Source organism: Bos indicus x Bos taurus, chromosome 5 (assembly GCF_003369695.1).
Source record: "Bos indicus x Bos taurus breed Angus x Brahman F1 hybrid chromosome 5, Bos_hybrid_MaternalHap_v2.0, whole genome shotgun sequence".
In the NCBI taxonomy this organism is placed as follows: domain Eukaryota; kingdom Metazoa; phylum Chordata; class Mammalia; order Artiodactyla; family Bovidae; genus Bos; species Bos indicus x Bos taurus.
In genome coordinates this window covers 35,317,974-35,344,710 of record NC_040080.1, presented here as the reverse complement: position 1 = coordinate 35,344,710, position 26,737 = coordinate 35,317,974, and the positions used below count along the sequence as shown (strand labels likewise).

Sequence of the window (26,737 nt, the reverse complement as noted above, 5' to 3'; positions counted from 1 at the left end):
TCACTCATTAAATTATGATTAAATTCATAATTATCAAGTTCCTGTAGTCTACATAAATATTACTCTAGTATTTACAATTTCTCCTGGGGGCTTCCTCGATGGCTCAGATGGTAAAAAATCTGCCTGCCAAGCAGAAGACATGGATTTGATCCCTGGGTCAGGAAGATACCCCAGAGAAGGGAATGGCAACCCATTCCAGTATTCTTGCGTGGGAAATCCTATGGACAGAGGAGCCTGGTGGGCTACAGGTGGGTCACAAAGAGTAGGACACGACTGAAGCAACTAACATTGGGGGGTCTTAATATACCAATCCTGTGTAATATCCTCCCTACTATTTCTGAAGGGAATAATGTCATTATTTATTATGGCAACCCTAATAATTCTGAACACCCATTTAACTCTAGCTAGCATAATACCCATTATCTTACCAGTTTTTACAGCCTGCGAAGCTGCATTAGGATTATCCCTGCTAATAATGGTATCAAACACCTATTACATTGGTTACATACAAAATCTCAAGCTACAATTTTAAAATTCATGATTACACCTATTAATACCACTAATATGAAAAAATAATACCATTTGAATTAATACTACCACTTTCAGTTTACTAGTTTTATTAGCTTAGTCCTTCTTAACCAATTTAATGACAACAGCCTTAAGTTTTCATTAATCTTCTCTGACTCTCTAGCAGTACCTTTACTAATTCTAACAACATAACTCTTACCACTCATACCCATGGCCAGGCAATTCCACCTATCCAAAGAATCACTAGCTCAAAGCACTACCCCTACATATCACTACATTATTTATGTTACAGATATTTCTAATGATCACTTTCACTGGTATGGATTTGATTCTTTTCTATTCTGTTTTATTTTCTATTTTCTATTGGTTCTATTCTATTCTTATTCAAAACAACACTAGTTCCAACAGTAATTACTGTTTCTATCCTGGTGGTTCAGATGGCAAAGAAACCTCCTGCAGTGCAGAGATCTGGGTTCAATCCCTGGGTTGGGAAGATCCCCTAAAGGAGGGCATGACAACCCACTCCAGTATTCTTGTCTGGAGAATCCCCGTGAACAGAGGAGCCTGGTGGGCTATAGTCCGTGGGGTTACAAAGTGTTGGACACGACTGAATGACTAAGCACAGCACAGGACATTGCAAATATAGTTTCATTCTTTAAAAAAAATCTTAACAAAGCATCTTAGGTATTTTTCCATATAAAAGTTATAGGTTCTAGTCCAAGGTGGCGACGTAGGAATCAGATATGACTAAGCTACTAAGCACGCTGAGGAAACTAAATAAAACAACATAATGCAAGAATTTACTTTTTTTAAACACCTTAGTAGGATCTCTTCCACTTCTAGTGTATATCCAAAATATTATAGGTTCACTAAACTTTTTAATATAAGTTAAATAAGCAGGGTGACAATGTACAACCTTGATGTACTCCTTTTCCTATTTGGAACCAGTCTGTTGTTCCATGTGCAGTTCTAACTGTTGCTTCCTGACCTGCATACACATTTCTCAAGAGGCAGATCAGGTGGTCTGGTATTCCCATCTCTTTCAGAATTTTCCACAGTTTATTGTGATCCACACAGTCAAAGGCTTTGGCATAGTCAATAAAGCAGAAATAGATGTTTTTCTGGAACTCTCTTGCTTTTTCCATGATCCAGCGGATGTTGGCAATTTGATCTCTGGTTCCCCTGCCTTTTCTAAAACCAGCTTGAACATCTGGAAGTTCATAGTTCACATATTGCTGAAGCCTGGCTTGGAGAATTTTGAGCATTACTTTACTAGCGTGTGAGATGAGTGCAATTGTGTGGTAGTTTGAGCATTCTTTGGCATTGCCTTTCTTTGGGATTGGAATGAAAACGGACCTTTTCCAGTCCTGTGGCCACTGCTGAGTTTTCCAAATTTGCTGGCATATTGAGTGCAGCACTTTCACAGCATCATCTTTCAGGATTTGGAATAGCTCAACCGGAATTCCATCACCTCCACTAGCTTTGTTCATAGTGATGCTTTCTAAGGCCCACTTGACTTCACATTCCAGGATGTCTGGCTCTAGGTGAGTGATCACACCATCATGATTATCTGGGTCGTGAAGATCTTTTTTGTACAGTTCTTCTGTGTATTCTTGCCATCTCTTCTTAATATCTTCTGCTTCTGTTAGGTCCATACCATTTCTGTCCTTTATCAAGCCCGTCTTTGTGTGAAATGTTCCCTTGGTATCTCTAATTTTCTTGAAGAGATCTCTAGTTTTTCCCATTCTGTTCTTTTCCTCTATCTCTTTGCATTGATTCCTGAAGAAGGCTTTCTTATCTCTTCTTGCTATTCTTTGGAACTCTGCATTCAGATGTTTATATCTTTCCTTCTCTCCTTTGCTTTTTGCTTCTCTTCTTTTCACAGCTATTTGTAAGGCCTCCCCAGACAGCCATTTTGCTTTTTTGCATTTCTTTTCCATGGGGATGGTCTTGATCCCTGTCTCCTGTACAATATCACGAACCTCCGTCCATAGTTCATCAGGCACTCTATCTATCAGATCTAGGCCCTTAAATCTATTTCTCACTTCCACTGTATAATCATAAGGGATTTGATTTAGGTCATACCTGAATGGTCTAGTGGTTTTCCCTACACTGGAAGAAACACAAGCTGGAATCAAGATTGCTGGGAGAAATATCAATAACCTCAGATATGCAGATGACACCACCCTTATGGCAGAAAGTGAAGAGGAACTAAGAAGGCTCTTGATGAAAGTGAAAGTGGAGAGTGAAAAGTTGGCTTAAAGCTCAACATTCAGAAAACTAAGATCATGGCATCTGGTCCCATCACTTCATGTGAAATAGGTGGGGAAACAGTGGAAACAGTGTCAGACTTTATTTTTGGGGGCTCCAAAATCACTGCAGATGGTGACTCCAGCCATGAAATAAAAGACGCTTACTCCTTGGAAGTAAAGTTATGACCAACCTAGATAGCATGTTGAAAAGCAGAGACATTACTTTGCGAACAAAGGTCTGCCTAGTCAAGGCTATGGTTTTTCCTGGGGTCATGTATGGATGTGAGAGTTGGACTGTGAAGAAGGCTGAGCGCCGAAGAATTGATGCTTTTGAAGTGTGGTGTTTGAGAAGACTCTTGAGAGTCCCTTGGACTGCAAGGAGATCCAACCAGTCCATTATGAAGGAGGTCAGCCCTGGGATTTCTTTGGAAGGAATGATGCTAAAGCTGAAACCCCAGAACTTTGGCCACCTCATGCGAAGAGTTGACTCATTGGAAAAGACTCCAATGCTGGGAGGGATTGGGGACAGGAGGAGAAGGGAAAGACAGAGGATGAGATGGCTGGATGGCATCACTGACTCAATGGATGTGAGTCTGAGTGAACTCCGGGAGTTGGTGATGGACAGGGAGGCCTGGCGTGCTGCGATTCATGGGGTCGCAAAGAGTCGGACACGACTGAGCGACTGAACTGAACTGAACTGAAACTTTTTAATAATGCAATATTGAGCCCAAACAATATCTAACTCTTGATCTAATGTTTTCATCTGATCAGCATGCATAATAGGTTTTACAGTAAAAATGCCCCTCTACAGGTTACACCTTGTGACTGCCAAAGGGGCTTGTAGAATTCTCATTGATGGATTTGTAGTTCTTATAGCTGTACTGCTCAAACTGGCTGGCTAGGGTATACTACGAAGCACAACAATCCTAAACACATTAAACTATATCCAGTGGGTCCATTCCTTATATTATCCTTATGAGGAATAAATATAACCAGCTCAGTCTGTTTGCACCAAACAGACTTAAAATATCACTCATCAGATACTCCTCCATTAGCTATATGGTGCTTGTCATTGTAGCTCTCCTCTTTCAAACACCTTAACGTTTTGTAGGGGCTTCCCTGATGGCTCAGATGGTGAAGAATCTTGCAGTGCAGGAGACCTGGGTTTGATTGCTGGGTTGGAAAGATTCCCTGGAGAAGGAAATGGCAACCCACTCCAGTATTCTTGCCTGGGAAATCCCATGGACAGAGGAGCCTGGCAGGTTATAGTCTGTGTGATTCTAAGAGTCAAATGCAAGTTAGTGACTAAGGCACACACTCACCACCACCCTAAAAACTGCCCATGGCCTCACATCATTTATACTGTTTTGCCTCGCAGAATATTTGACATCTTTTCACGTGCTTGTGGACCATTTGTATATCTCATCTGGAGAAGGGTCTATGCAGGCCCTTCGTCCATTTAAAAAATTAGTTTCTTTGTCTTTTTGTTGATGAGTTGTGAAAGTTCTTGACATATTCTGAATGACAGACTCTTATCAGATGTATAATGTGCAAATATTTTCTTCCGTTCTGTGGGCTGTCTTTCTACTTTTTGGATAATGTCTTTGAGGCATGAAAGTTTTTAATTTTGAGGAAATCTAATTTATCTATTTTTTCTTTCATTTGTTTGTGCCCTGTTGTGAAATCATAGAAACCATTGCTAAATTCAAGGTCATGAGGATTTATCACCACTTTTTCTTCTTGAATTTATACAGTCATTCCATGGAGGAATGGTTCCAGGACTGCTCTGTGGATACCAAAATTCTCAGATGGTCAAGTTCCTTATATAAATTAGCTTAATATTTGCATATATCTTACACACATAATCCCTTATACTTTAAATCATCTCTTGATTACTTGCAATACCTAATACAATATACATGCTATGTAAATAGTTGTCAGCAAGGCAAATTCAAGTTTTTTGTTTTGGAGCCTTCTAGAATTATTTTTTGGAATATTTTTGATCCACGGTGGGTTGAATTTGTGGATACAGAACCCACAAATATGGAGAACTGACTAAGCTTTTTATCTATTTTGAGTTAATTTTTGTATGTGGTATGAGAGTTCAGTTTCATCCCTGTGTGCATAGATAGTTGTTGCCTAGCACCATCTGTTGATAAAATCATTCCTTCCCCGATTTATTATTTTCCATCCTTATAAAAAATCAGTGACTATATATGGATGTGTTGACTGGACAACAACAAAAAATTTTTTTAGTTCTCCATTCAATTCCATTGATCTATACCTCTATGCCAATATCACAATGTTTTATTTACTGTCACTTTGTACTAAGTTGTGAAATTGGGAAGAGTGACCCTCCAACTTTGACTTCCAAGATTGTTTTTGCTCTTTGGAGTCCCTTGAAATTTCATATGAATGTTAGGATAAACTTGTGTTTTTCTCCCCAGAAGCCTTTGGAAATTTTAATAGGAATCACATTGAATCTGTAGATTGCATTACGTAACATTACCATCTTAACAATATTAATTTTTTCCATTACTATGGGATGTCTTCACATCATTTAGGGTTTTTTTTCATTTCTTTCAGACATGATTTGTGATTTTCAGTGTAGAAGTCTTGCACCTTGATTGATTAAATCTTTTCCTAAGTATTTTACTGGTGTTGACATTATTTAAAGTGGAATTGTCTTAAATTCCTTTTGAGAATATTTATTGCTAGTATATACAAATAGTTTTTTGTGTATTGATATTTTATCCTGTAACTTTGCTGAATTAGTTGACTAGCTCAAGTAATTTTTTGTTGATTCTTTGGGAACTTATATATATAAGATACTGTCACTGTCTGTGAATAGATATGGCTTTACTTTCTCCTTTCGTATGTGGATGCCTTTTATGTCTCTCTTCATTGCCCTGGGTAGAACTTTCAGTACAATATTGTAACAATGGTAAAAGTCAGCATCTTAATCTTGTACTGAATTCAGAGGTAAATCTTTCAGTCCTCAGCATTGAGCATGATGTTTGTTATGTGTTTTTTCTAATGTTTTGTATCATATTGAATGAAATCTCCTTTTCTTCCTACTTTTGTTAGTGCTTATATTACTTTTCATTTTCATGCATTGGAGAAGGAAATGGCAACCCACTCCAGTGTTCTTGCCTGGAGAATCCCAGGGACGGGGGAGCCTGGTGGGCTGCCGTCTATGGGGTCGCACAGAGTTGAACACGACTGAAGTGACTTAGTAGTAGTATATGATGAAATAACACTAGTATTTGTTTAAAGCTTTTTCCGCATCAAGTTATATGATCATGCAATAATTGTCTTGTATTACATTGCTTGGATTTCATTTAATAATTTATTACATTGCTTGGCTGAGTATACTAACAACCTGGAGTTTCTGGTATTGAGACACTTGCTTATGATGCACAATCTTTTCAATATGCTGTGGGTTTCATATTGCTATTATTTTGTGAAGGATTCTTACATCTTTGTTTAGAAGGAATGTTAATACATAGTTTTCTTTCTGTGATGTCTTTGTATGATTTGACTAGATTGGGGTTGGTGATTTAGAGGACTAAGATTAGGGCTGAAAGGTGGTGTGGGAACTGACCTGGGGCTAGGTTAAGGTTAGAGTTTATGATTATGGGACATGGCTTATCAGTTTTGGTTTATATTTTAGTTGTGGTTATCGTTAATTGTTATGGTTGATGGCTTATGGGTATGGTTTCTGGTTATAATGTTTCTGGTTATAAACTATGGTTTATGGCTCTGATTTCAGTTTCTTGTTACAATGTATGTACTATGGTTTTCGTTTCAATTTCTGGTTATGATTAGGTTTATGTTTATGGTTTATAACTATAGATATATGATTATATGATATATGATTTTATGGCTTTATAGGTAAGGGTACAGGTATGAGCTAGGGTTTAGGAGATAGGGTTAGGAGTGAGGTTTAGGGTTTTTCTTTGTAAATCTACCTAAAGCTTTGTCAATTTTGTTTATCTTTGCAAAAAAAAAAAAAAGACCTTAGTTTTATTGATCTTTTTATTGTCCTTTTAGACTCTTTCATTTATTTCTGCTCCTATCTTTGTTATTTCTTTCTATTAATTTTGAGCTTCACTTTTTTTCTAATTTCTTGAGGTTTAATGTTAGTTGTTTATCTGAGATCTTTTTGTTTCTTGATGTAGGCATTTAGTGCTGTGAAATTCTGTCTTAAAACTGCTTTCACCTTATCCCATAAGTTTTAGTGTATTGTATTTCTGTTTTCATTTGTCTCAAGATATTTTTTTAAATTTCTTCTTTGACTCATTGGTTGTTCAGTAGCATGTTGTTTAATCTGCACATATTTGTGAATTTTCTAGTTTTTTTTTCTTGTAACTGATTTCGAGTTTCCTGCCATTGTCATCAGAGATGCTTGATATGAGCTCAGTCTTCATAAACTTATTAAGATTTATTCTGTGATGTAACAAATGATCTATCCTGGAAAATGTCCCTGTATACTTAAAAACATGTATTCTGATGCTTTTGGGTGAGATATTCTGTTTATGTCTGTTAAGTCTGTCTTGTCTAATGTGTTGTTTAAGGCCAATGTTTCCTTATTGATTTCTGTCTGGATGATCTATCCATTGATAAAATTAGGATATTAAAATCTCTTATTATTAATATTACTGTATTGCTTTCTATTTCTCCCTTTATCTCTAATTTGAGATATATATATATATGGTTCTCTTATGTTGGGGTTTGTAAATATCTACAAATGTTATATTTTATTAGATTGACTCCTTTATCATTATGTAATGACCTTTGTCTTTTATTACACTCTTCATCTTAAAACCTATTTTTGCTGATAAAAGTATAGCTGCCCAGCTTTCTTTTGGTTTCTATTAACATAGAATATCTCTTTTCATCCTTTCACTTTCAATCAATGTGTGTCTTTATATGTAAAGTGAGTTTCTTATAGGAAGCACATTGCTGGGTCTTGTGTTTTTATCCATTCAGCCACTCTACATCTTGTGATGACTGGAAAATTTATCCTATGTACATTTAAGATAGTTATTAATAAGTATATACTTATTGCCATCATGTAATGACAATACATTACATGTATTCTGGTTATTTTGTAATTCCTCTGTTCCTTTCTTCTTCTCTTTCTTTGCAATTTGATGGTTTTCTATACTGGTATGCTTAGATTCTTTTATCTTTATCTTTTGTGTATTTACAGTAGATTTTTGCTTTATGGTTACCATGAGACTTACATAAAGCAACTTTTACTTATAGCAATGTATTTTAAATTGGTAACAACTTAAATTTGAATGCATTCTGAAGTTCTACATTTTTACTCCCCACTACTACATTTTATGTTTTGGATGTCATAATTTACATATTTTTATCTTGTGTATCTCTAAATTATTACAGTTATGTCTTTTAACATTCATACTAGCTTTATAAATGATTAACCCACCATTTTTATAGTATTCTGAATTTTACTATATATTTTTCTTTATCAATGAGATTTACATTTCCATGTTTTCCTGTTGCTAACTAACGCCCTTTCATTTCAGGTTAAAGAAATATCTTTAACATTTCTTGTAAGGCTGATCTAGTGGCAGTGAACTTTTTTAGTTTTTGCTTGTCTGGAAGACTCTTCATCTGTTCTTCACTTCTGAATGAAAATGTTTCTGGGTAGAGTACTCTTACTTTTTTTTTTTTTCTTTTGTTAATAGCTCTTTGAATATGTTATTCCACTCTCTTCTGGCCTACAGATTTTCTGCTGGAAAATATGCTTATAGTCTTACGGAAGCTCCTTTGTAAGAGTCGGACATGACTGAGCGACTTCACTTTCAGTGTTTCACCTTTTGTATGTATAAGTTGTTTTATCCTGCTGCTTTTAAGATTCTTCCCTGTCTTTAACTTTTGGTGCTTTAATTATAATATATCTTGGTGTGAACTTCTTTGAATTTATCTTTTCTTGGAACTCTCTGGGCTTCCTGGTTCTGGATGTCTGTTTCATCCCCCAGGTTGGGAAGTGTTCATCCATTACGTCTTCAAGTAAGTTTTCTGGCCCTTCTCTCTCTCCTGTCCATCTGGGACCCCTATAATGCAAATGTTGCTCTGCTTGATGTTGTTCCGTAAGTCTCTCAAGCTATCTTTACTTTTTCTCATTCTTTTTTCTTTTTGCTTGGGTGAGTTCTACTGCCTTGTCTGTGTGTTCTCTGATCCGTTTCTCCTGCTTTATCCAGTATGCTGTTGAATCTCTCTATTGTATTTTTTCAGTTCAGTGATTGTATTCTTCAGCTCCATGGCTTCTGTTTGGTAGTTTCTTATATTTTATCTTTGTTAGAATTCTCAGTATGTTCTTTTATTCTTCTCCTAGGCTCAGTGAGCATCTCTATGACCTTTCATCTGAGTCTTTAATTGGGTAAATCATTAAAGTCTTTTTCTGAGGTTTTATATCTTTCTTTTGTTTGGAATATATTCCTCTGTTTCTTCACTTTCCTTGACTCTCCATATTGGTTATCCATATTGGTTAGATAAAACAGCCATCTCTCCCAGTGTTGAAGGAGAAACCTTGTGTAGGAGATGAAATTTATCCTTCAACACTGCTTTGGTTTTCTTTCAATTCTTTGTGATTGTACAAGCACCTACTTTATTTTTAGTGACTCTCAGTAGTTGAGGGTGTGCCAAGAGCTGTCAGTGTCCCAAAAGGAAGGAGCTCAGTCAGCACCTAGGTCCAAGCTGAAGCCAGACCTTCAATCAACAACTTTTTCCCTTTGTTTTTGGCTGAGCTTCATGGCTTGCAGCATCTCAGTACCCTGACTGGGGATTGAATCCATGCCCTCAGTAGTGAAAGTATAGAGTCCTAACTACTGGACCAACAGGGAATTCCCAAGCAACAACTTTAAAAATATACAAATATGCATGTATTTGTCCTCCCTCAGGAGTAGACTGAGAGATGGTCTTTTGGAATTTTCTACTCCCTCTGAGCTGAACCTTGAGGTCATAGTTAAAAGCTACTTCTTTCCTTGCTACCATCCTGTTGAACTAATGAATACATGCTCTGCTGGCCACCAGAACCAAGCACTCAAAGGCCACTCCCTGGGTAGCAGCCATAAAAACCAGGGTGGTGGTGGTGGTGGTATTTAGTAGCCAAGTCACGTCCGATTCTTTGTGACCCCTTGTGTGGCCCGCTAGGCTCCTCTGGCCATGGGGTTTTCCAGGCAAGAATACTGAAGTAGGTTACCATTTTCTTCTCCAGGGGATCTTCCCAACCCAGGAATTGAACATGTATCTCTTGTTTGGCAGGTTGATTCTTTACCACTGAGTCACCTGCATACCAGATGTAAAAACCGGGGCACCAGATACATGAACAAGCTTCCCCTGAGAAATACTGGTGCTCAAAACTGATTGTGCCTGCCTTCCAAAGTCTCTGCTGCTGCTGCTAAGTCGTGTCAGTCGTGTGCGACCCCATAGATGGCAGCCCACCAGGCTCCCCCGTCCCTGGGATTCTCCAGGCAAGAACACTGGAGTGGGTTGCCATTTCCTTCTCTAGGGAGGATTATAGTGGGCTAAAATAGTGGGCTATATAGTGTGTTCAGTTGGAAGCCTGCCCCTTAAGCCATAAACCATCATAGCTGATAAACCATTAGGACTGTTTCACACTGAGCTTCTGGGCCTGTCCTCTCTGCTGTGCCCTAGGGGTGGTAGTCTACCAGTTAAGAACTCTTTTTTTGTTTGTTTCAATCCAGTGGGACCTGAGCATGTGAGCCCCACCAGCCACCAGAGCCGGGTGATCTAGGGTTAGCCCCTGGGTGATACAAGCTCCTTTGGGGGAGATACTGGCAATCTTTGAGCAAAATAAAAGGAAAGCACAAAGCTATGGTGCCCCCGGCCTCTGTTTTGGAAGTGTAATTCATAAGTTCCCTAGGTGTGTGTTATAGTACATGCCTGCCCCTCAGGCCTACACTTTAAAATAATCAAATAAGCCTCTTTCACAGAAAATCAGGTTGCTTTTCAGCTGGCCCCCTTTGCTCTGGGCCCTGGGGCAGGTGAGTCTGTGCAGGGGGCTCTTTAATAACTGCTGCTCAGTTCGCGTAGCCTTATGGTCCTGGTGGAAGTAAGTCCTATTGGCTTTCAAAGCTAGATATTTGGGGGGCTAGTTTCTCAGGTGCGGGTGTTAAAAGCTGAGGCCTGATGTGGTATTCAAACTCTCTGTTCCCCCTCTTGCTTGTGAGTTCCCTCCTGATTGTGGATTGCTGCACAGGGGTGGGTAATGGTGAGATTGTGTCCCAGCCTCAGCTACCCACTTCAGTATGGACGTTTTCCCACTTGCACGATATGTAGGAGTTACTCAGTTAGCTTTTGGGTGTTTTGTTTTGTTTTTTTTAAAGAGAAAATGTTTCCATGTGCAGCTGCAGATTCAGTGTGTCTGTGGGAGGAGATGGCTTCCGGATCCTCCTACGTCACCACCTTGGACTAGAACCTATAACTTTTATATGGAAAAATACCTAAGATGCTTTGTTAAGATTTTTTTTAAAGAATTAAACTATATTTGCAATGTCCTGTGCTGTGCTTAGTCACTCAGTCGTGTCCAACAGTTTGTAACCCCATGGACTATAGCCCACCAGGCTCCTCTGTCCACAGAGATTCTCCAGGTAAGAATGCTGGAGTGGGTTGCCGTGCCCTCCTCCAGGGGATCTCCCTATCCCAGGGATTGAACCCAGGTCTCCCGCAACTGCAGGTGGATTCTTTACTGTCTGAGCCAGGGAAAAAATACTTATCTGTGAAATCATAGAACAAAATCTGACAGCCTGCTTAACTAAACAGTGGCTCTCTTGGGGTCAGGAGGAGAGGTAGTATGAGAAAATTGGGATGGTATGTATGTGCTTAGTCGCTCAGTTACATCTGACTCTTTCCGGCTCCATGGACTGTAGACTGCCATGCTCCTCTATCTGAGGAATTTTCCAGGCCAGAATACTGAAATGGATTGCCACTTCCTCCTCCAGGGGATCTTACTGACCCAGGGATTGAAACCATGTCTCTTGCATCTCCTGCGCTGGCAGGCAGATTCTTTACCACTGCATCACCTGGGAAGCCCCAGGATGGTATTACTATCAGTTATTTTTTTATTCTCTTTATACTTATGTATTGTTTGACTTTTCAATAAATAAGTACTGAACACACATTCCTTTCCTAATAAAAAATGAAACAATGTATTGGGTTGGCCAAAAAGTTCATTTGGATTTTTCAGTAACATCATATGGAAAAACCCACACAAACTTTTTTGCCAACCCAATATTTCCTTCTGTTTCTGGTTTTAGAAATGGAATATATATGGAATTTAGAAAGAGGGTAACAATAACCCAGTGTACGAGACAGCAAAAGAGACACTGATGTATAGAACAGTCTTATGGACTCTGTGGGAGAGGGAGAGGGTGGGAAGATTTGGGAGAATGGCAATGAAACATGTAAAATATCATGTAGGAAACGAGTTGCCAGTCCAGGTTCGATGCACGATGCTGGATGCTTGGGGCTGGTGCACTAGGACGGCCCAGAGGGATGGTATGGGGAGGGAGGAGGGAGGAGGGTTCGGGATGGGGAACACATGTATACCTGTGGCGGATTCATTTTGATATTTGGCAAAACTAATACAATTATGTAAAGTTTAAAAATTAAAAAAAAAAAGAAATGGAAAGTTCATGATAAGCCTCTGTTCATACTACTCCACTTGCTAATCTGTCCTTGTGAAATTCCCTTCCTCCCATCAACCTCATCCACTTTGCCTAACATCTACTTGTCTTTTAAGATTTACATGTGTTGATAAAAATTCAGTTAATGATCGAGTTAAGAAAAAAAAGAATTTTATTTGAGCCAATTTGATCACTATAACCTGGGAGACAGACTCTCAGAAGCTCTGAGAACTGTTCCACTTGTTAGAAGTCAAGGCATAGTCACCTACATTTTTGAGGCAAAGGATCGTACATCAAAATGATACACTGACATTTTACATAAAGTTCACCAAAGATACGTAATCTGGGTAAGTATGAACAAAGTGAGCAGTAAATCACCATGACCCCTTACATAGTTGGGAAAGAATGCTAACCTTCAAGAATTTACCTTACCGACCTCAGACAAAAGAGTAAAAACACTGATTTTTGTGGTAAGCTTTCCCACGTTTCAGGAGGTCTGGCTAATGCATAATGCATATGCCCATTGTACAGTAGGGAGGGCCAGTGCAGGCAGGGAATATGTTATGCTTACATTTTCTTGTCCAGCTTTAAAATATAAATTTCATTCCATCACCTTCAATCTTGACCTCCACAAAGTTCTCCCCATATTGGGAGGCTAAATTAGATGTCTTTCTACTATGCTCCTATCCTTCAGTTTAATGATTAGAATTGTTAACTTAAACACTAAGTTATGATATTAAGGATAAGAATATCTTGATACACTTCACATTTACAGTAAGCACAGGTCCTAGTATGTGATAGGAATCAATAATGTATTATTTTTTAAGATTTTCTTCAGTTCAGTTGCTCAGTCGTGTCTGACTCTTTGCGACCCCATGGGCCGCAGCACGCCAGGCCTCACTGTCCATCACCAACTTTGGGAGTTTACCCAAACTCATGTTCATTGAGTCAGTGATGCCATCCAACCATCTCATCCTCTGTCGTCCCCTTCTCCTCTCTCCTTCAGTCATTCCCAGCATCAGGGTCTTTTACAGTGAGTCAGTTCTTCGCATCAGGTGGCCAAAGTATTGGAGTTTCAGCATCAACATCAGTCCTTCCAATGACCACTCAGAACTCATCTCCTTTAGAATGGACTGGTTGGATCTCCTTACAGTCCAAGGGACTCTCAAGAGTCTTCTCCAATACCACAGTTCAAAAGCATCAATTCTTTGGCACTCAGCTTTCTTTATAGTCCAACTCTCACATCCATACATGACTACTGGAAAAACCACAGCCTTGACTAGATGGACCTTTGTTGACAAAGTAATGTCTCTGCTTTTTCATATGCTGTCTAGGTTGGTCATTGTTTTTCTTCCAAGGAACAAGGGTCTTTTAATTTCATGGCTGCAGTCACCATGTGCAGTGATTTTGGAGCCCAGAAAAATAAAGTCAGCCACTGTTTCCCCGTCTATTTGCCATGAAGTGATGGGACTGGATGCCATGATCTTAGTTTTCTGAATGTTGAGCTTTAAGCCAACTTTTTCACTCTCCTCTTTCACTTTCATCAAGAGGCTCTTTAGTTCTTCTTCACTTTCTGCCTTAAGGGTGACGCCATCTGCATATCTGAGGTTATTGATATTTCTATTGGCAATATTGATTCCAGCTTGTGCTTCTTCCAGCCCAGCGTTTCTCATGATGTACTCTGCATAGAAGTTAAATAAGCAGGGTAACAATATACAACCTTGAAATACTCCTTTTCCTATTTGGAACCAGTCTGTTGTTCCATGTCCAGTTCTAACTGTTGCTTCCTGACCTGCATATAGGTTTCTCAAGAAGCATGTCAGGTGGTTTGGTATTCCCATCTCTTTTAGAATTTTCCACAGTTTATTGTGATCCACACAGTCAAAGGCTTTGGCATAGTCACTAAAGCAGAAATAGATGTTTTTCTGGAACTCTCTTGCTTTTTCCATGATCCAGTGGATTTTGGCAATTTGATCTCTGGTTCCTCTGCCTTTTCTAAAACCAGCTTGAACATCTGGATTTCACGGTTCACATATTGCTGAATCTTGGCTTGGAGAATTTTGAGCATTACTTTACTAGTATGTGAGATGAGTGCAATTGTAATGTGGACCAGTTTTAAAGTCTTTATTGAATTTGTTACAATATTGCTTCTATTTTTTATGTTTTGCTTTTTGACCGCGAATCATGTGGGGTCTTAGCTGTCCGGCCAGGGTCAGACTTGCACCCCCTGCATTGTGAGGCGAAGTCTGAACCACTGGACTGCCAGTTGATGTTCAGTCACTATGTTGTGCCTGGTCTTTGCAACCCTGTGGACTGCAGCATGCCAGGTTTCCCTGTCCTTCACTACTTCCCAGAGTTTGCTCAAATTCAAGAGCTATGCTGTGCAGGGCCACCCAAGATAGAGCGCTCTGACAAAATGAGGTCCACTGGAGGAGTGAATGACAAACCACTTCGGTGTTCTTGCCTTGAGAAGCCCATGAGCAATGTGAGAAGGACCACCAGGGAAGCTCCTAAATGTTGTTGAATGGATGAAGGAAGAAGCAAATGAATGGATGGTGAAGTGGTTAAAAGTAGGCCCGAACTTGATTTGTTGTGAACAACTTGTGTAAGAACACTTGCCATATGAAAGAAGTCAGCCAGAACCCACCTTTAGATTCTTCTGTGTTTTGGAGGCACTTAATTAAGACTCCATTACAGTTGGCTATGCTGGAACCATTTGTGCTACTTTAAGGAATCTACAAGCTTGTCACCAGGAATTCTTGGGACCCTCTCCTCCGCAGTTGTGACCCCTGGAGTGATCTGGTACATGTACATGTGGTGACAGGAAAGTTTCACTTCCAACCTCACAGCAGCCTCAGAAGAAATGTGCTTCTTGCAGTCCAGCTGGAACTCAGAATGTGAAACAATATTTATGGATGATGGTGAGGTTCATATTCCTTTATACTCACAGCAACATAGAAACTATCCTAACCCTAAATTCACTCATAACGCTATTTTCTTGGTGTGGCAAAATATATTATAAAATTCAAAAGCTGGCATATAAATTCATGAAACTTCAACTTGTTTGTATATGTGTACATGTGTTTGTATGAATGTATGTAAACTAGGGACTACCTGTATGGCAGAAAGTGAAGAGGAACTAAAAAGCCTCTTGATGAAAGTGAAACAGGACAGTGAAAAAGTTGGCTTAAAGCTCAACATTCAGAAAACTAAGATCATGGCATCTAGTCCCATCGCTTCATGGGAAATAGATGGGGAAACAGTGGAAACAATGTCAGACTTTATTTTTCTGGGCTCCAAAATCACTACAGATGGTGACTGCAGCCATGAAATTAAAAGACGCTTACTCCTTGGAAAGAAAGTTATGACCAACCTAGACAGCATAGTAAAAAGCAGAGACATTACTTTGCCAACAAAGGTCCGTCTAGTCAAGGCTATGGTTTTTCCACTGGTCATGTATGGATGTGAGAGTTGGACTGTGAAGAAAGCTGAGCGCCGAAGAATTGATGCTTTTGAAGTGTGGTGTTGGAGAAGACTCTTGAGAGTCCCTTGGACTGCAAGGAGATCCAGCCAGTCCATTCTAAAGGAGATCAGTCCTGGGTGTTCATTGGAAGGACTGATGCTAAAGCTGAAACCCCAATACTTTGGCCACCTCATGCGAAGAGTTGACTCATTGGAAAAGACTCTGATGCTGGGAGGGATTGGGGGCAGGAGGAAAAGGGGACGACAGAGGATGATATGGCTGGATGGCATCACTGACCCGATGACATGAGTTTGAGTGAACTCCGGGAGTTGGTGATGGACAGGGAGGCCTGGCATACTGCGATTCATGGGGTTGCAAAGAGTCAGACATGACTGAGTGACTGAACTGAACTGAATTGTAAAATCAGTAGGCAGACTTACTGTGTTTGGCTTTAGAGGGAAATTTCTCTATTTTTAAAGCTTTTTCTTTAGGATAAGTTGCTTATTTTTATAATTTTAGGTTGGCATATTTTAATGTATGACTACATTTCTTTTTAATAAAGAAATGCTAGTAAGTAAATACTATATCATTTTAACAAATTCAGAGGCCGATTGCAAGGCAAATTTTGGTATAACATAGGAATTTATGGCCCCAAATACCTGAATTATGCTTGATACATAATATGATTATAAATACCAAGTATTTAGTACTTTGTTAATTTAAAAATTAATCTCTTAGATTTAAAAGATGGTCCAAATTATGTCTTCCTTTTTCATAGGTCTATTAAGAATTATGCCACTAGAGGGCTCTGAATACCACATTTCAGTTCATTTACATAAGTAGTAATACTAATACTATAATATTGTCAGTATTGGCTAATGCTGTCTTCCCAATGAACATATCTTAGAAAAATTTTAGAATAGCCCAATTTAAGTGTAGCACAATATGAGAAATATTGCTTTTTAAATAAAAATAATAATTATCTTCAGAAATATTTTGGTGATCTAAGGGACATGCATGATAATATATGAACCTTTGAAAATTTTTAAAGTTCAAGTTAAGAATAGCCTTTGGACTCCCCTAGTGGTCCAGTGGTTAAGAATATGCTTACCAATGCAGGGGACATGGGTTTGATCCCTGGTCTGGGAAGATTCCACATACCGCAGGGTAGCTAAGCCCCCGCACGCAGAGTAGCCCCTCTCGTGCAACAGTGAAGACCGAATGCAACCAAACAATAAATGGATAAAATTAAATTATTTTTAAAAGAATAACCTTTGTCTTTAAGATACTCTCAACAGATTTAACATAAATGTGAGTATATATCTATTGTATATATCTAACATGGGCTTCCCAGGTGGTGCTAGTGGTAAAGAATCTGCCTGCCCGTGCAGGAGATGCAAGAGACCCAGGTTCGATCTCTGTGTTGGGAAGATCACCTGGAGAAGGGAATGGCAACCCACTCCCGTTTTCTTGCCTGGAAAATTCCATGGACAGAGGAGCCTGGCAGTCTGGCAGTTCAAGGGGCCACAAAAAGTTGGACATGACCAAGTGACTGAGCACACACACATATATTTAATATAAATATGAGTATGTATAATATGTAAAACATATATATGAAACATAAAATTTAATAATTATCTTCTGTATGAAATTTGATTGAGGAGAAGTGTAATAGTTACCATATATCCTGATATATGTAATGAGAGAGATTAGGCATAGGATTTAAGAGAGAGAAATGAATCCAAAAAACGAACAGAGTTGAACAGATTGGAAGTCTTCTCTGATGAGATAGCATTTGAGCTAAATCTCTTGATAGATATGGAGGAGTTTAGATGGAAAGGAAATTATTCTGCTCAGAGGAAAAAGTGTGGAGAAATAGCCTTAGAGATTTGAGGACTTCTTGGCATCATTATGGATAGATTTAGAGTCTACAAGAATAGTCCACATGAAAAAACCTACCTTTAACATTCAACAACCTTCAGCTTCCCACAAATTTACCTGGACCACCCATTTACCTGGTCATACCTTGGACCTTGTTCTTATTTCTTTACTCACTCAGCAAATATTTTTTTGAATACCTGCTTATATATGTTGGCACTATCTGGCCCTCAGGGGACAGTGGTGAAGGACAAATGAGATTCCTACTCTCATGATTTATAATACTTGCAAGTCAGGAGAAACCAACAAGTCATAAAAAACTGGAGATAGCGGATCTTAATAAATGCCATATGCAGAATTAAACAGGATGGTATAGTAGGAGTGACTGGTAGTAGCTAGATTGGATAGTTACAGATGGCTTGTGTGATTGGTTCTTATTTAAGCTGAGACCCTAATGACCAAAGGGAATCAGCTATATAATGACAAAGGTCATTAGACAGAAGTGAGGACCAGGATGAAGGCCAGTGGACTGGTGTAGAGTGGACAAGAAAGAAAGTGGTATGTGATGGTGTCAGAGAGGAAAGCAGAAGCCAGGTGAAGCAGGGCTTTGCAGGCCAGAGGGAGAAGTTAAGATTTACTGTAGATTCAACAAGATGCCATTAGAGGGCTATTTAAGTAGGAAAGTGGCATGGTTCATGACACAGAAAGGTTATTCTGACCACTGTGCAGAAAACAAATTGTGAGGGCCTAAAGTGGAAGGTGGCTCAGATGGTAAAGCGTCTGTCTACAAGGTGGGAGACCTGGGTTGGGAAGATTCCCTGCAGAATGAAATGGCAACCCACTCTAGTACTCTTGCCTAGAAACCCATGGACGGAGGAGCCTGGTGCAGGCTCCTCCGTCCATGGGGTCCCAAAGAGTCAGACACGACTGAGCGACTTCACTTTCTTTCACTAAAGTGGAAGCATGGCATGTGTGTACAGTCTCAGTCCTGTCTGACTCTGCGACCCCAAGGACTGTAGGGTCTCCTGCCTAGCAGGAAGATTCTTTACCATCTGAGTCACCAAGGAAGGCTGGCAGTTGGTAAAGAACCCACCAATGCAGGAGACTCTAGAGATACAAGTTCAATCCCTGGGTTGGGAAGATCCCCTGGAGAAGGAAACGGCAACCCACTCCAGTATTCTTGCCTGGAAAATCCCATGGACAGTAGAGCATGGCAGTCTTGACGGGCTATAGTCCATGGGGTCGCAAAGAGTTGGACATGACTGAGTGACAAACACTCACCAACTATGCCACCTGGAAAGCCCTAGAAACATGGTATCAAGTTCAATAGTACGAGAAGCATGAGAGGTCGTGGTGGCTTGGACAAAGGTGGTAGTAAGATGTGGAAAGGTGGATATGTTTGGGAATATGTTGGAGGTAAAATAAACAATCATGCTGAATTTTAATTTGGGGAAACTAAACAGTTTACTGGTGACTGCAGCCATGAAATTAAAAGACGCTTGCTCCTTGGAAGGAAAGTTATGACCAACCTAGATAGCATATTCAAAAGCAGAGACATTACTTTGCCAACAAAGGTCCCTCTGGTCAAGGCTATGGTTTTTCCTGTGGTCATGTATGGATGTGAGAGTTGGACTGTGAAGAAGGCTGAGCGCCGAAGAATTGATGCTTTTGAAGTGTGGTGTTGGAGAAGACTCTTGAGAGTCCTTTGGACTGCAAGGAGATCCAACCAGTCCATCCTGAAGGAGATCAGCCCTGGGATTTCTTTGGAGGGAATGATGCTGAAGCTGAAACTCCAGTACTTTGGCCACCTCATGCAAAGAGTTTGACTCATTGGAAAAGACTCTGATGCTGGGAGGGATTGGGGGCAAGAGGAGAAGGGGACGACAGAGGATGAGATGGCTTGATGGCATCACTGATTCGATGGATGTGAGTCTGAGTGAACTCCAGGAGTTGGTGATGAACAGGGAGGCCTGGCGTGCTGCGATTCATGGGGTCACAAAGAGTCGGACACGACTGAGTGACTGAACTGAACTGAACTGAAACAGTTTACTGAGGTGGACAGGAATGGGCTGAGTTGGTTGAGAGTGACAGTGAAACCAGAGGATTTTTGGAGGGGCATGGTAAGTTTAGGACACAAAAGTGGAAATATCAAGTAGGCAAATGTGAACCTGGGGTTCTAAGGGAAAAGTTGGATCTGCCCATCATATATGTGTGTGTAGACTTCCAGGGCTGAGCAAATAAATGTATGTGGCCTGAAGAGCATCTCTAGCATGGGTTTGGGAACCACCAGCTTATAGGTAGTATTAAAAGCACAGGAATGAATGAGACTTTGGCACACTCAGGATAACCATTCTTATCTTTTATCCAAAATGAACCATATGATATTGTATTTTGAAAATTCATCTTCAATTCTTTACCAAGAGTCAGTTCCAACACTTTATTCTGAAACTGTAAATTATGTTTTGATGAAAAAAATTGAATTTCTTTTGTATAGATTTTCTTTTGATGGGAAAGAAAATTCAAGACATTCTATCAAACATATGGTATCCAGTACTGACATTTTGCAGATGTCCAGTATCACACGCTTTTGAATTGTGGTATTGGAGAAGACTCTTGAGAGTCCCTTGGATAGTAAGAAGATGAAAACAGTTGATCCTAAAAGAAATCAACCCTGAGTATTCATTGAAAGGACTGATGCTGAAGCTGAAGCTCCAATACTTTGGCCACATGATATGAAGAACCAACTCATAGGAAAAGACCCTGATGCTGGGAAAGACTGAAGGCAGGAGGAGAAGGGGACAACAGAGGATGAGATGGCTGGATAGCATCACCACTCAATGGACAACAGCAACAATATCAAGATTTCTTTCTCTGATAATTGTTGATATCAAATCTCCTTTGTTCTCTTCATATATTTTCATATTTTTGTGGCTTTTGATTGGTTTAGTTATCTTTTCACATTTAGGTCTTTTATCTATCTGGAACTTAGTGTAAAGTAGTTCAGTTCAGTTCAGTCACTCAGTTGTGTCCGACTCTTTGTGACCCCACGGGCTGTAGCATGCCAGGCTTCCCCGTCCATCACCAACTCCCAGAGCTTGCTCAGACTCATGTCCACAGAGCTGGTGATGCCATCCAACCATCTTATCCTCTGTCATCCCCTTCTCCTCCTCCTTTCAATCTTCCCCAGCATCAGAATCTTTTCCAATGAATCAGTTCTTTGCATCAGGTGGCTAAAGTATTGGAGTTTCAGCTTCAGCATCAGTCCTTCCAATGAATATTCAGGGTTGATTTCCTTTAGGATTGACTGGTTTGATCTTCTTGCAGTCCAAGGGACTCTCAAGAGTCTTCTCCAACATCACAGATCAAAAGCGTCAATTTTTGGCACTCAGCTTTCTTTATAGTCCAACTCTCATATCCATACATGACTACTAGAGAAACCATAGCTTTGACTAGATGGACCTTTGTTGGCAAAGTAATGTCTCTGCTTTTTAATATGCTGTCTAGGTTGCTCATAGCTTTTCTTCCAAGGAATAAGCGTCTTTTAATTTCATGACTGCAGTCACCATCTGCAGTGATTTTGGAGCTCCCCAAAATAAAGTCTCTCACTGTTTCCATTGTTTCCCCATCTGTTTGCCATGAAGTGAATGGGACCAGATGTCATGATCTTAGTTTTTTTTGAATGTTGAGCTTTAAGCCAACTTTTTCACCCTTCTCTTTCACTTTCATCAATAGGCTCTTCAGTTCCTCTTCACTTTCTACCATAAAGGTGGTATCATCTGTGTATCTGAGGTTATTGATATTTCTCCCGACAAACTTAATTCCAGCTTGTGATTCCTCCACTCCAACATTTTGCATGATGTACTCTGCATATAAGTTAAATAAGCAGGGTGACAATATACAGCCTTGACATACTCCTTTCCCAGTTTGGAACCAGTCTGTTGTTCCGTGTCCAGTTCTAACTGTTGCTTCTTGACCTGCCTACAGATTTCTCAGGAGGCAGGTAAGGTGGTCTGGTATTCCCATCTCTTTAAGAATTTTCCACAGTTTGTTGTGATCCACACAGTCAAAGGCTTTGGCGTAATCAATAAAGTGCAATAGATGTTTTTCTGGAATTCTCTTGCTTTTTCTATGATCCAACAGATGTTGGCAATTTGCTCTCTGGTTCCTCTGTCTTTTCTAAATGTGTAAACTAGGGGAGAATCTAAATTTATTTTATTTCAAATCTTAGTGAGCTCTCTCAAAACACTTACCATATAAACCTAGGTTTTTCCTATTGATCTGAAATGCCATATGCTACATTCCCAAGTGGCTCCTGAGATCTATTTCTGGAATTTCTAGTCAGCTTTCATGATCTTATTCATGATCCAAGCTATGTTTTTATATCACATTCAAGTTACATACATATTAAAATAATTTCCACATTACAGTAACTGCACATTAATCAAGTTGCAATGAAAAATACTTTGCTAGTGTTCTATGAAGTTCTTCCATGTTAGAAGCCAATTCATAAACCAATTGAGCCAAGATGTCATTGAAAAGTTATACTTTACCTTCTCTGCTTCATATTCTGTCCACATTTCCACACAAACAGTTTTTTAAATGTTATTTTAAAAATAGATTTATTATAAATTTAGTGTAATTCAAAGAAAAACTCCACTTTGGTAATTGATGAGACTTGACAAAATGCTACATATTAAAATTTAGCTGTAAGAAAAAAGTACGTGGAAAATTTTCTGAAACAGTTAGGTTGAAAGAGTACTTTTCTTTAGCAGATATAAACATGATGATAATATCAAGAAAGAAGCATTTTTTCCAGCTTCACTGCCAAAAAACAGAAGGAGCTTTAAAATGTGTAAAACGCTGAAGGATTATAGGATCAATAAATGTGGTTTGGAGTTTACTTTTTGTGCAGGAGTATGTTCTAGCTGTGATGACAGGAAAACATTCTAGAATAATTATCAAGATTCAGGAGCTTGCAGCAGAGTGTAAATTGACCCATTGCTTCCATTCTCTAGAAGTCTAGCTTCAAAAAAGAGTCAATTAAGCTAAAGAATAACATAAAATTATAAAAATTGTGAATTATAGGGCAATATTTTGAGCTGAATACAAGATCAGTCTATTGTGTGATGATAGAGATGCGGATAAATTCCTATTGTTGCATACTGAAGTACTGGGGTTATCAAGGTTCTGTTGAGAAGGTCTAAATTCTTTGGTCTCCCTGCAAGGTAGAAAACCAGTCTGATCTACATGCGGAAGAATTCTCAAATGTTTGAAACTGTGAATTGGAAAGCCTGACTCCCTTGTTGGTTTGATATCTTTTGATACTGTTGTCAGAGAAAATCCTTCCTGTAAGAAAAAAATGCAGCTGGCTTTTTAATGGTAGAGAATATCAAAGGCCACTTAGATGTCCCATGGGTATCTCAAATTCAACATATCCACGATCAGATTTACTACTTTTTCCCCCCAAAGCAATTCTTCCTTTTCTTGATAATTGTTACCACTATCTATCTTATTACCTAAGCCAAGCGTTTGAAAATCAGTCTTCTATATCCATTATCCATCCAAGCTATGTTGATTTACTTCCTCATCATCTCTCATCTAAGCTCCTTCTAATGACCCTGATTGCATCTATCTTGACTTGTGCCCTGATCCTCTTACCTTGGACTTCCTATTCTGAATAGTTATTTATTTGTTTGTTCTATTTTATTTACTTATTTAGCTGTATCAGGTCTTGGTTGCGTCATGTGGGATCTTTTGTTGCGGTGCTTGGCCCCTCTAGTCGTGGCACGGGCTCCAGAGCACACGGTCTCAGTAGCCACAGCACAGGGGCTTAGTTTCTCTGTATCATATGAGATCCTAGTTCCCAGACCAGGGATCAAACCCGTGTTCCCTGCAATGCAAGACAGACTCTCAACCAAGAAAGTCCCTGGATTCCCTACTCTTTACTAAGCAATACGTCATCATCTGGCCACCAAAAAAAAAAAAACCCTTTCCAAATGCATTTCTTTGTGTTACTTTCCTAGTAAGTCTTTCGGGGGCTCTCTTCTACCTATAGAAGAAAATCTAATCTTTAGAGTGGCATCCAATGCTCTCCACAAGTTGGACCTTGCCTCTCTCCAGCTTCAAATCTTTACCCTCCTAGCCTGTCTCATTCCAACCATACCTGACCACTTGTGGGTGTTTGGAACCCTCTGTTTTGCTTCATACGTTTCCGCCTTCATTCACACTTGGAATTCTCTCCCACCATTTTTGAGAAGACCTAATTATCTTTCAAGATTTAGCTCAAACTTTACCACCTTCCTGTAGGGTTTTCTATTTTTACCACGCACAGACTGTCTTCCCACAGAATTAGCCACTCTTTTTTGCATTTCTCTCGTGGACCCCTTCCTGCACTATAGCACCCACTTTGTTGACCTGCTTCCCTAATAGACTGGCAGCTCCTTAAGCAAGGACCTTCGCTTTTTCTTTCTTTTTACTCCTAGTATCTAGTGCTGCCTGTACAATTCAGGCACTCAGTAAAGCTTCATTGAATGAATGAATTAGTAAGTGAGAAGTGTCAGAGGCCGGATGAAAAGGTTGGCAGAGAATGCATGGTATTAAAACTGGTCAAGAGGAAGATACAAAAAATATAGTGATGAGAGTAAGAGAAAAGATCATCTACTAAGAAGGACTGGGCCTTGTATGGTAGACGAGGATGAGCAGCATGGTGGGATTAACTGATGTTAAGCTTCTGACTAGGATTCTGGAATGAGGTTCTTCTATTGCCGTACAAAAGGACAGGTGGTGTTTGAAGGCAAATGAATTTTTCTGGATATAATCCTTCCTATTTGCAAATATGAGCACACACATGCTAAAGTTTTATAGTAGCACTGCATTTATCTAGTAGTTTACAGTGTGCAACATTCTTTACTTTTATTATTTTATTGGACCCTTAGGCCAGTTATCTCCATAAGCTTCAGTTCCCTTTTTGTAAAATGAAGATAATAGCTTAGGATTGTTTACAAGAGCTATTATATGTCTAGTGCACAGATGCATGCCACATCAGTTGTTAGATCAGGGCTTTGTGACTCGTAATGCTTAAATGACTTGCTTAAGTTCACAAAGGTAAGTTAATGGCGTGCGTGTGTGCTCAGTCACTCAGTCATGTCTGATTCTTTGCGACCCCATGGACTGTAGCCTGCCAGGATCCTCTGTCCATGGAATTTTCCAGCAGGAATATTGGAGCGGGGTTGCCATTTCTTACTCCAGGGGATCGTCCTGACCCAGGGATCAAACCCACATCTCCTGCATTGGCTGGCAAATTCTTTACCACTGTGCCACATGGCATATTTAAATTCCTCTGTCCTCTTTTTGCACAGTAGTATTCTGTTTTGCTATTCCAGGATATAATAATATCGTCTACATTACTTAGGGCATGGCATCTTTAATTTTCTTGAGAGGCTTACCCAAAACAGGCTTTGGAATTACTCAGAGGGTTTATTGACAAAATCAAGCAAAATCAAAAACTTGGCTAAAACCAAAATGCCAATATAAATAATATTTGTATAGCTTGCCTGGCTTCCTAGTCCCTCTGTTTTGTGCTTGGGGGTTTTCCACAGAGAATCTGAGCGACTAGCTCCTGGCCTTGTGAGGTTTGTGGAGATATGCTCTCATTTAAATTCATTTTTAAAGTATTATTTTTGAGTCCAGTTTTAGACCAGAGCAAGTGCCCATTTGGGGTCCTGGAATTACGGTAGCAGAAACCTAGTGGGAACTAGAATAGGAAGGGAGTGGCTCTGGGCTGCGGCAGACACTGACGATCGCCCCCGTCCGTCCTTGTGTTCTCTGTAGTGTCCTGTCCAGGAAGAACCTGAAGCCACAAAATATGAAATGGAGATGAAATTACTAAGTGAAACAGTTTCAGCAGGTATTCTTCCAAGTCACATTTTTAGAATTTAACTTGACTGGGATTTTCTGCTTACAAAAGAAATGCAAGGATATTAGAAAATCAACTCAGATGTTGCAGAAGTATATTTAAAGTGAAAATTCTTCCTCATCTCTCTACTGAGATAACCAGTGTTAACAATTCTTTTGAATTTGTTGTACTCTGTCTCCATCTCTCTCTTTTTGATTTTAAATAAAACCATCAGGTCATATTATATGAATATTCTCATTGAAAGTTACTTTTTTTTCACCTAACAATATTTGTTATTGTACATACACACATAAAACACAATACATATTCTACTTAAATGAATAATATTCAACATTATTCTAAGTCAGAACACATTGGTAACCTTACTTTTTAAAGTATCTATGTAATGCTATGGGACATTATCATCTGTTAATAAGGACTTAAATAAGGTTATTTCTAATTTTTTTTATTATTACAAGCAATGTTGCCTTGAACATTCATAAGCACACACTTGAAGTTAGAAATTTCTTCACACTTTTGTATTTAGTCTTATCATGGCAAATAACAATTGGATACAGTTTTTAAATGTCAAGATGATAGTGATGTCTAATTTGCAGAACTTCTAGTTTGAGATTTATGGAATCTTTTCCATTAACTTTATCATTTTGCTTCTTTCCCAGAAACTCCTTAGGAATGTATTTTTTATACAGTTCTTAGCATAGTTTTATAACAGACTTCTTGTCCACTTCACTTTTTCCAACACACTTTTTTGTCAACAGTCAACTAGGTTTATATCATTATAACTTTTCTGTAATCCTTATGAGATAATTTACCTATGAAAAATATAAATGGAGCCCTCCCCTGCACCCTAATATTATGCATGCCTATTCCCACTTTAAAGTGAATGATTTTGAATTAACCACATTCTGAAAATGTGTAGTTGCTAAATAAAAATTTTCTTTACCAGTATTAGAATGCTTTCATTTCCTTACTAAGAAAATACAGAAATGTTGTGATCTATTTAGAAACTCAATCAATCTGA

General features: G+C 39.2%; 1 protein-coding gene across 5 annotated transcripts in view; it reads left to right on the top strand.

The window, feature by feature from the left end:
• The window catches only part of CASC1 (cancer susceptibility 1), an 88,099-nt gene that overhangs the window by 47,058 nt on the left and 14,304 nt on the right, over positions 1-26,737 (top strand). For 4 of the 5 annotated variants that reach the window (XM_027541556.1, XM_027541557.1, XM_027541555.1 and 1 more), the window contains one exon: positions 25,632-25,707. The exons of the other annotated variant lie outside the window; for it this stretch is intronic. In XM_027541556.1, coding sequence (XP_027397357.1) covers positions 25,632-25,707 — 76 coding nt within the window. The remainder of the gene's footprint in view (positions 1-25,631; positions 25,708-26,737) is intronic. 5 annotated transcript variants of the gene reach the window in all.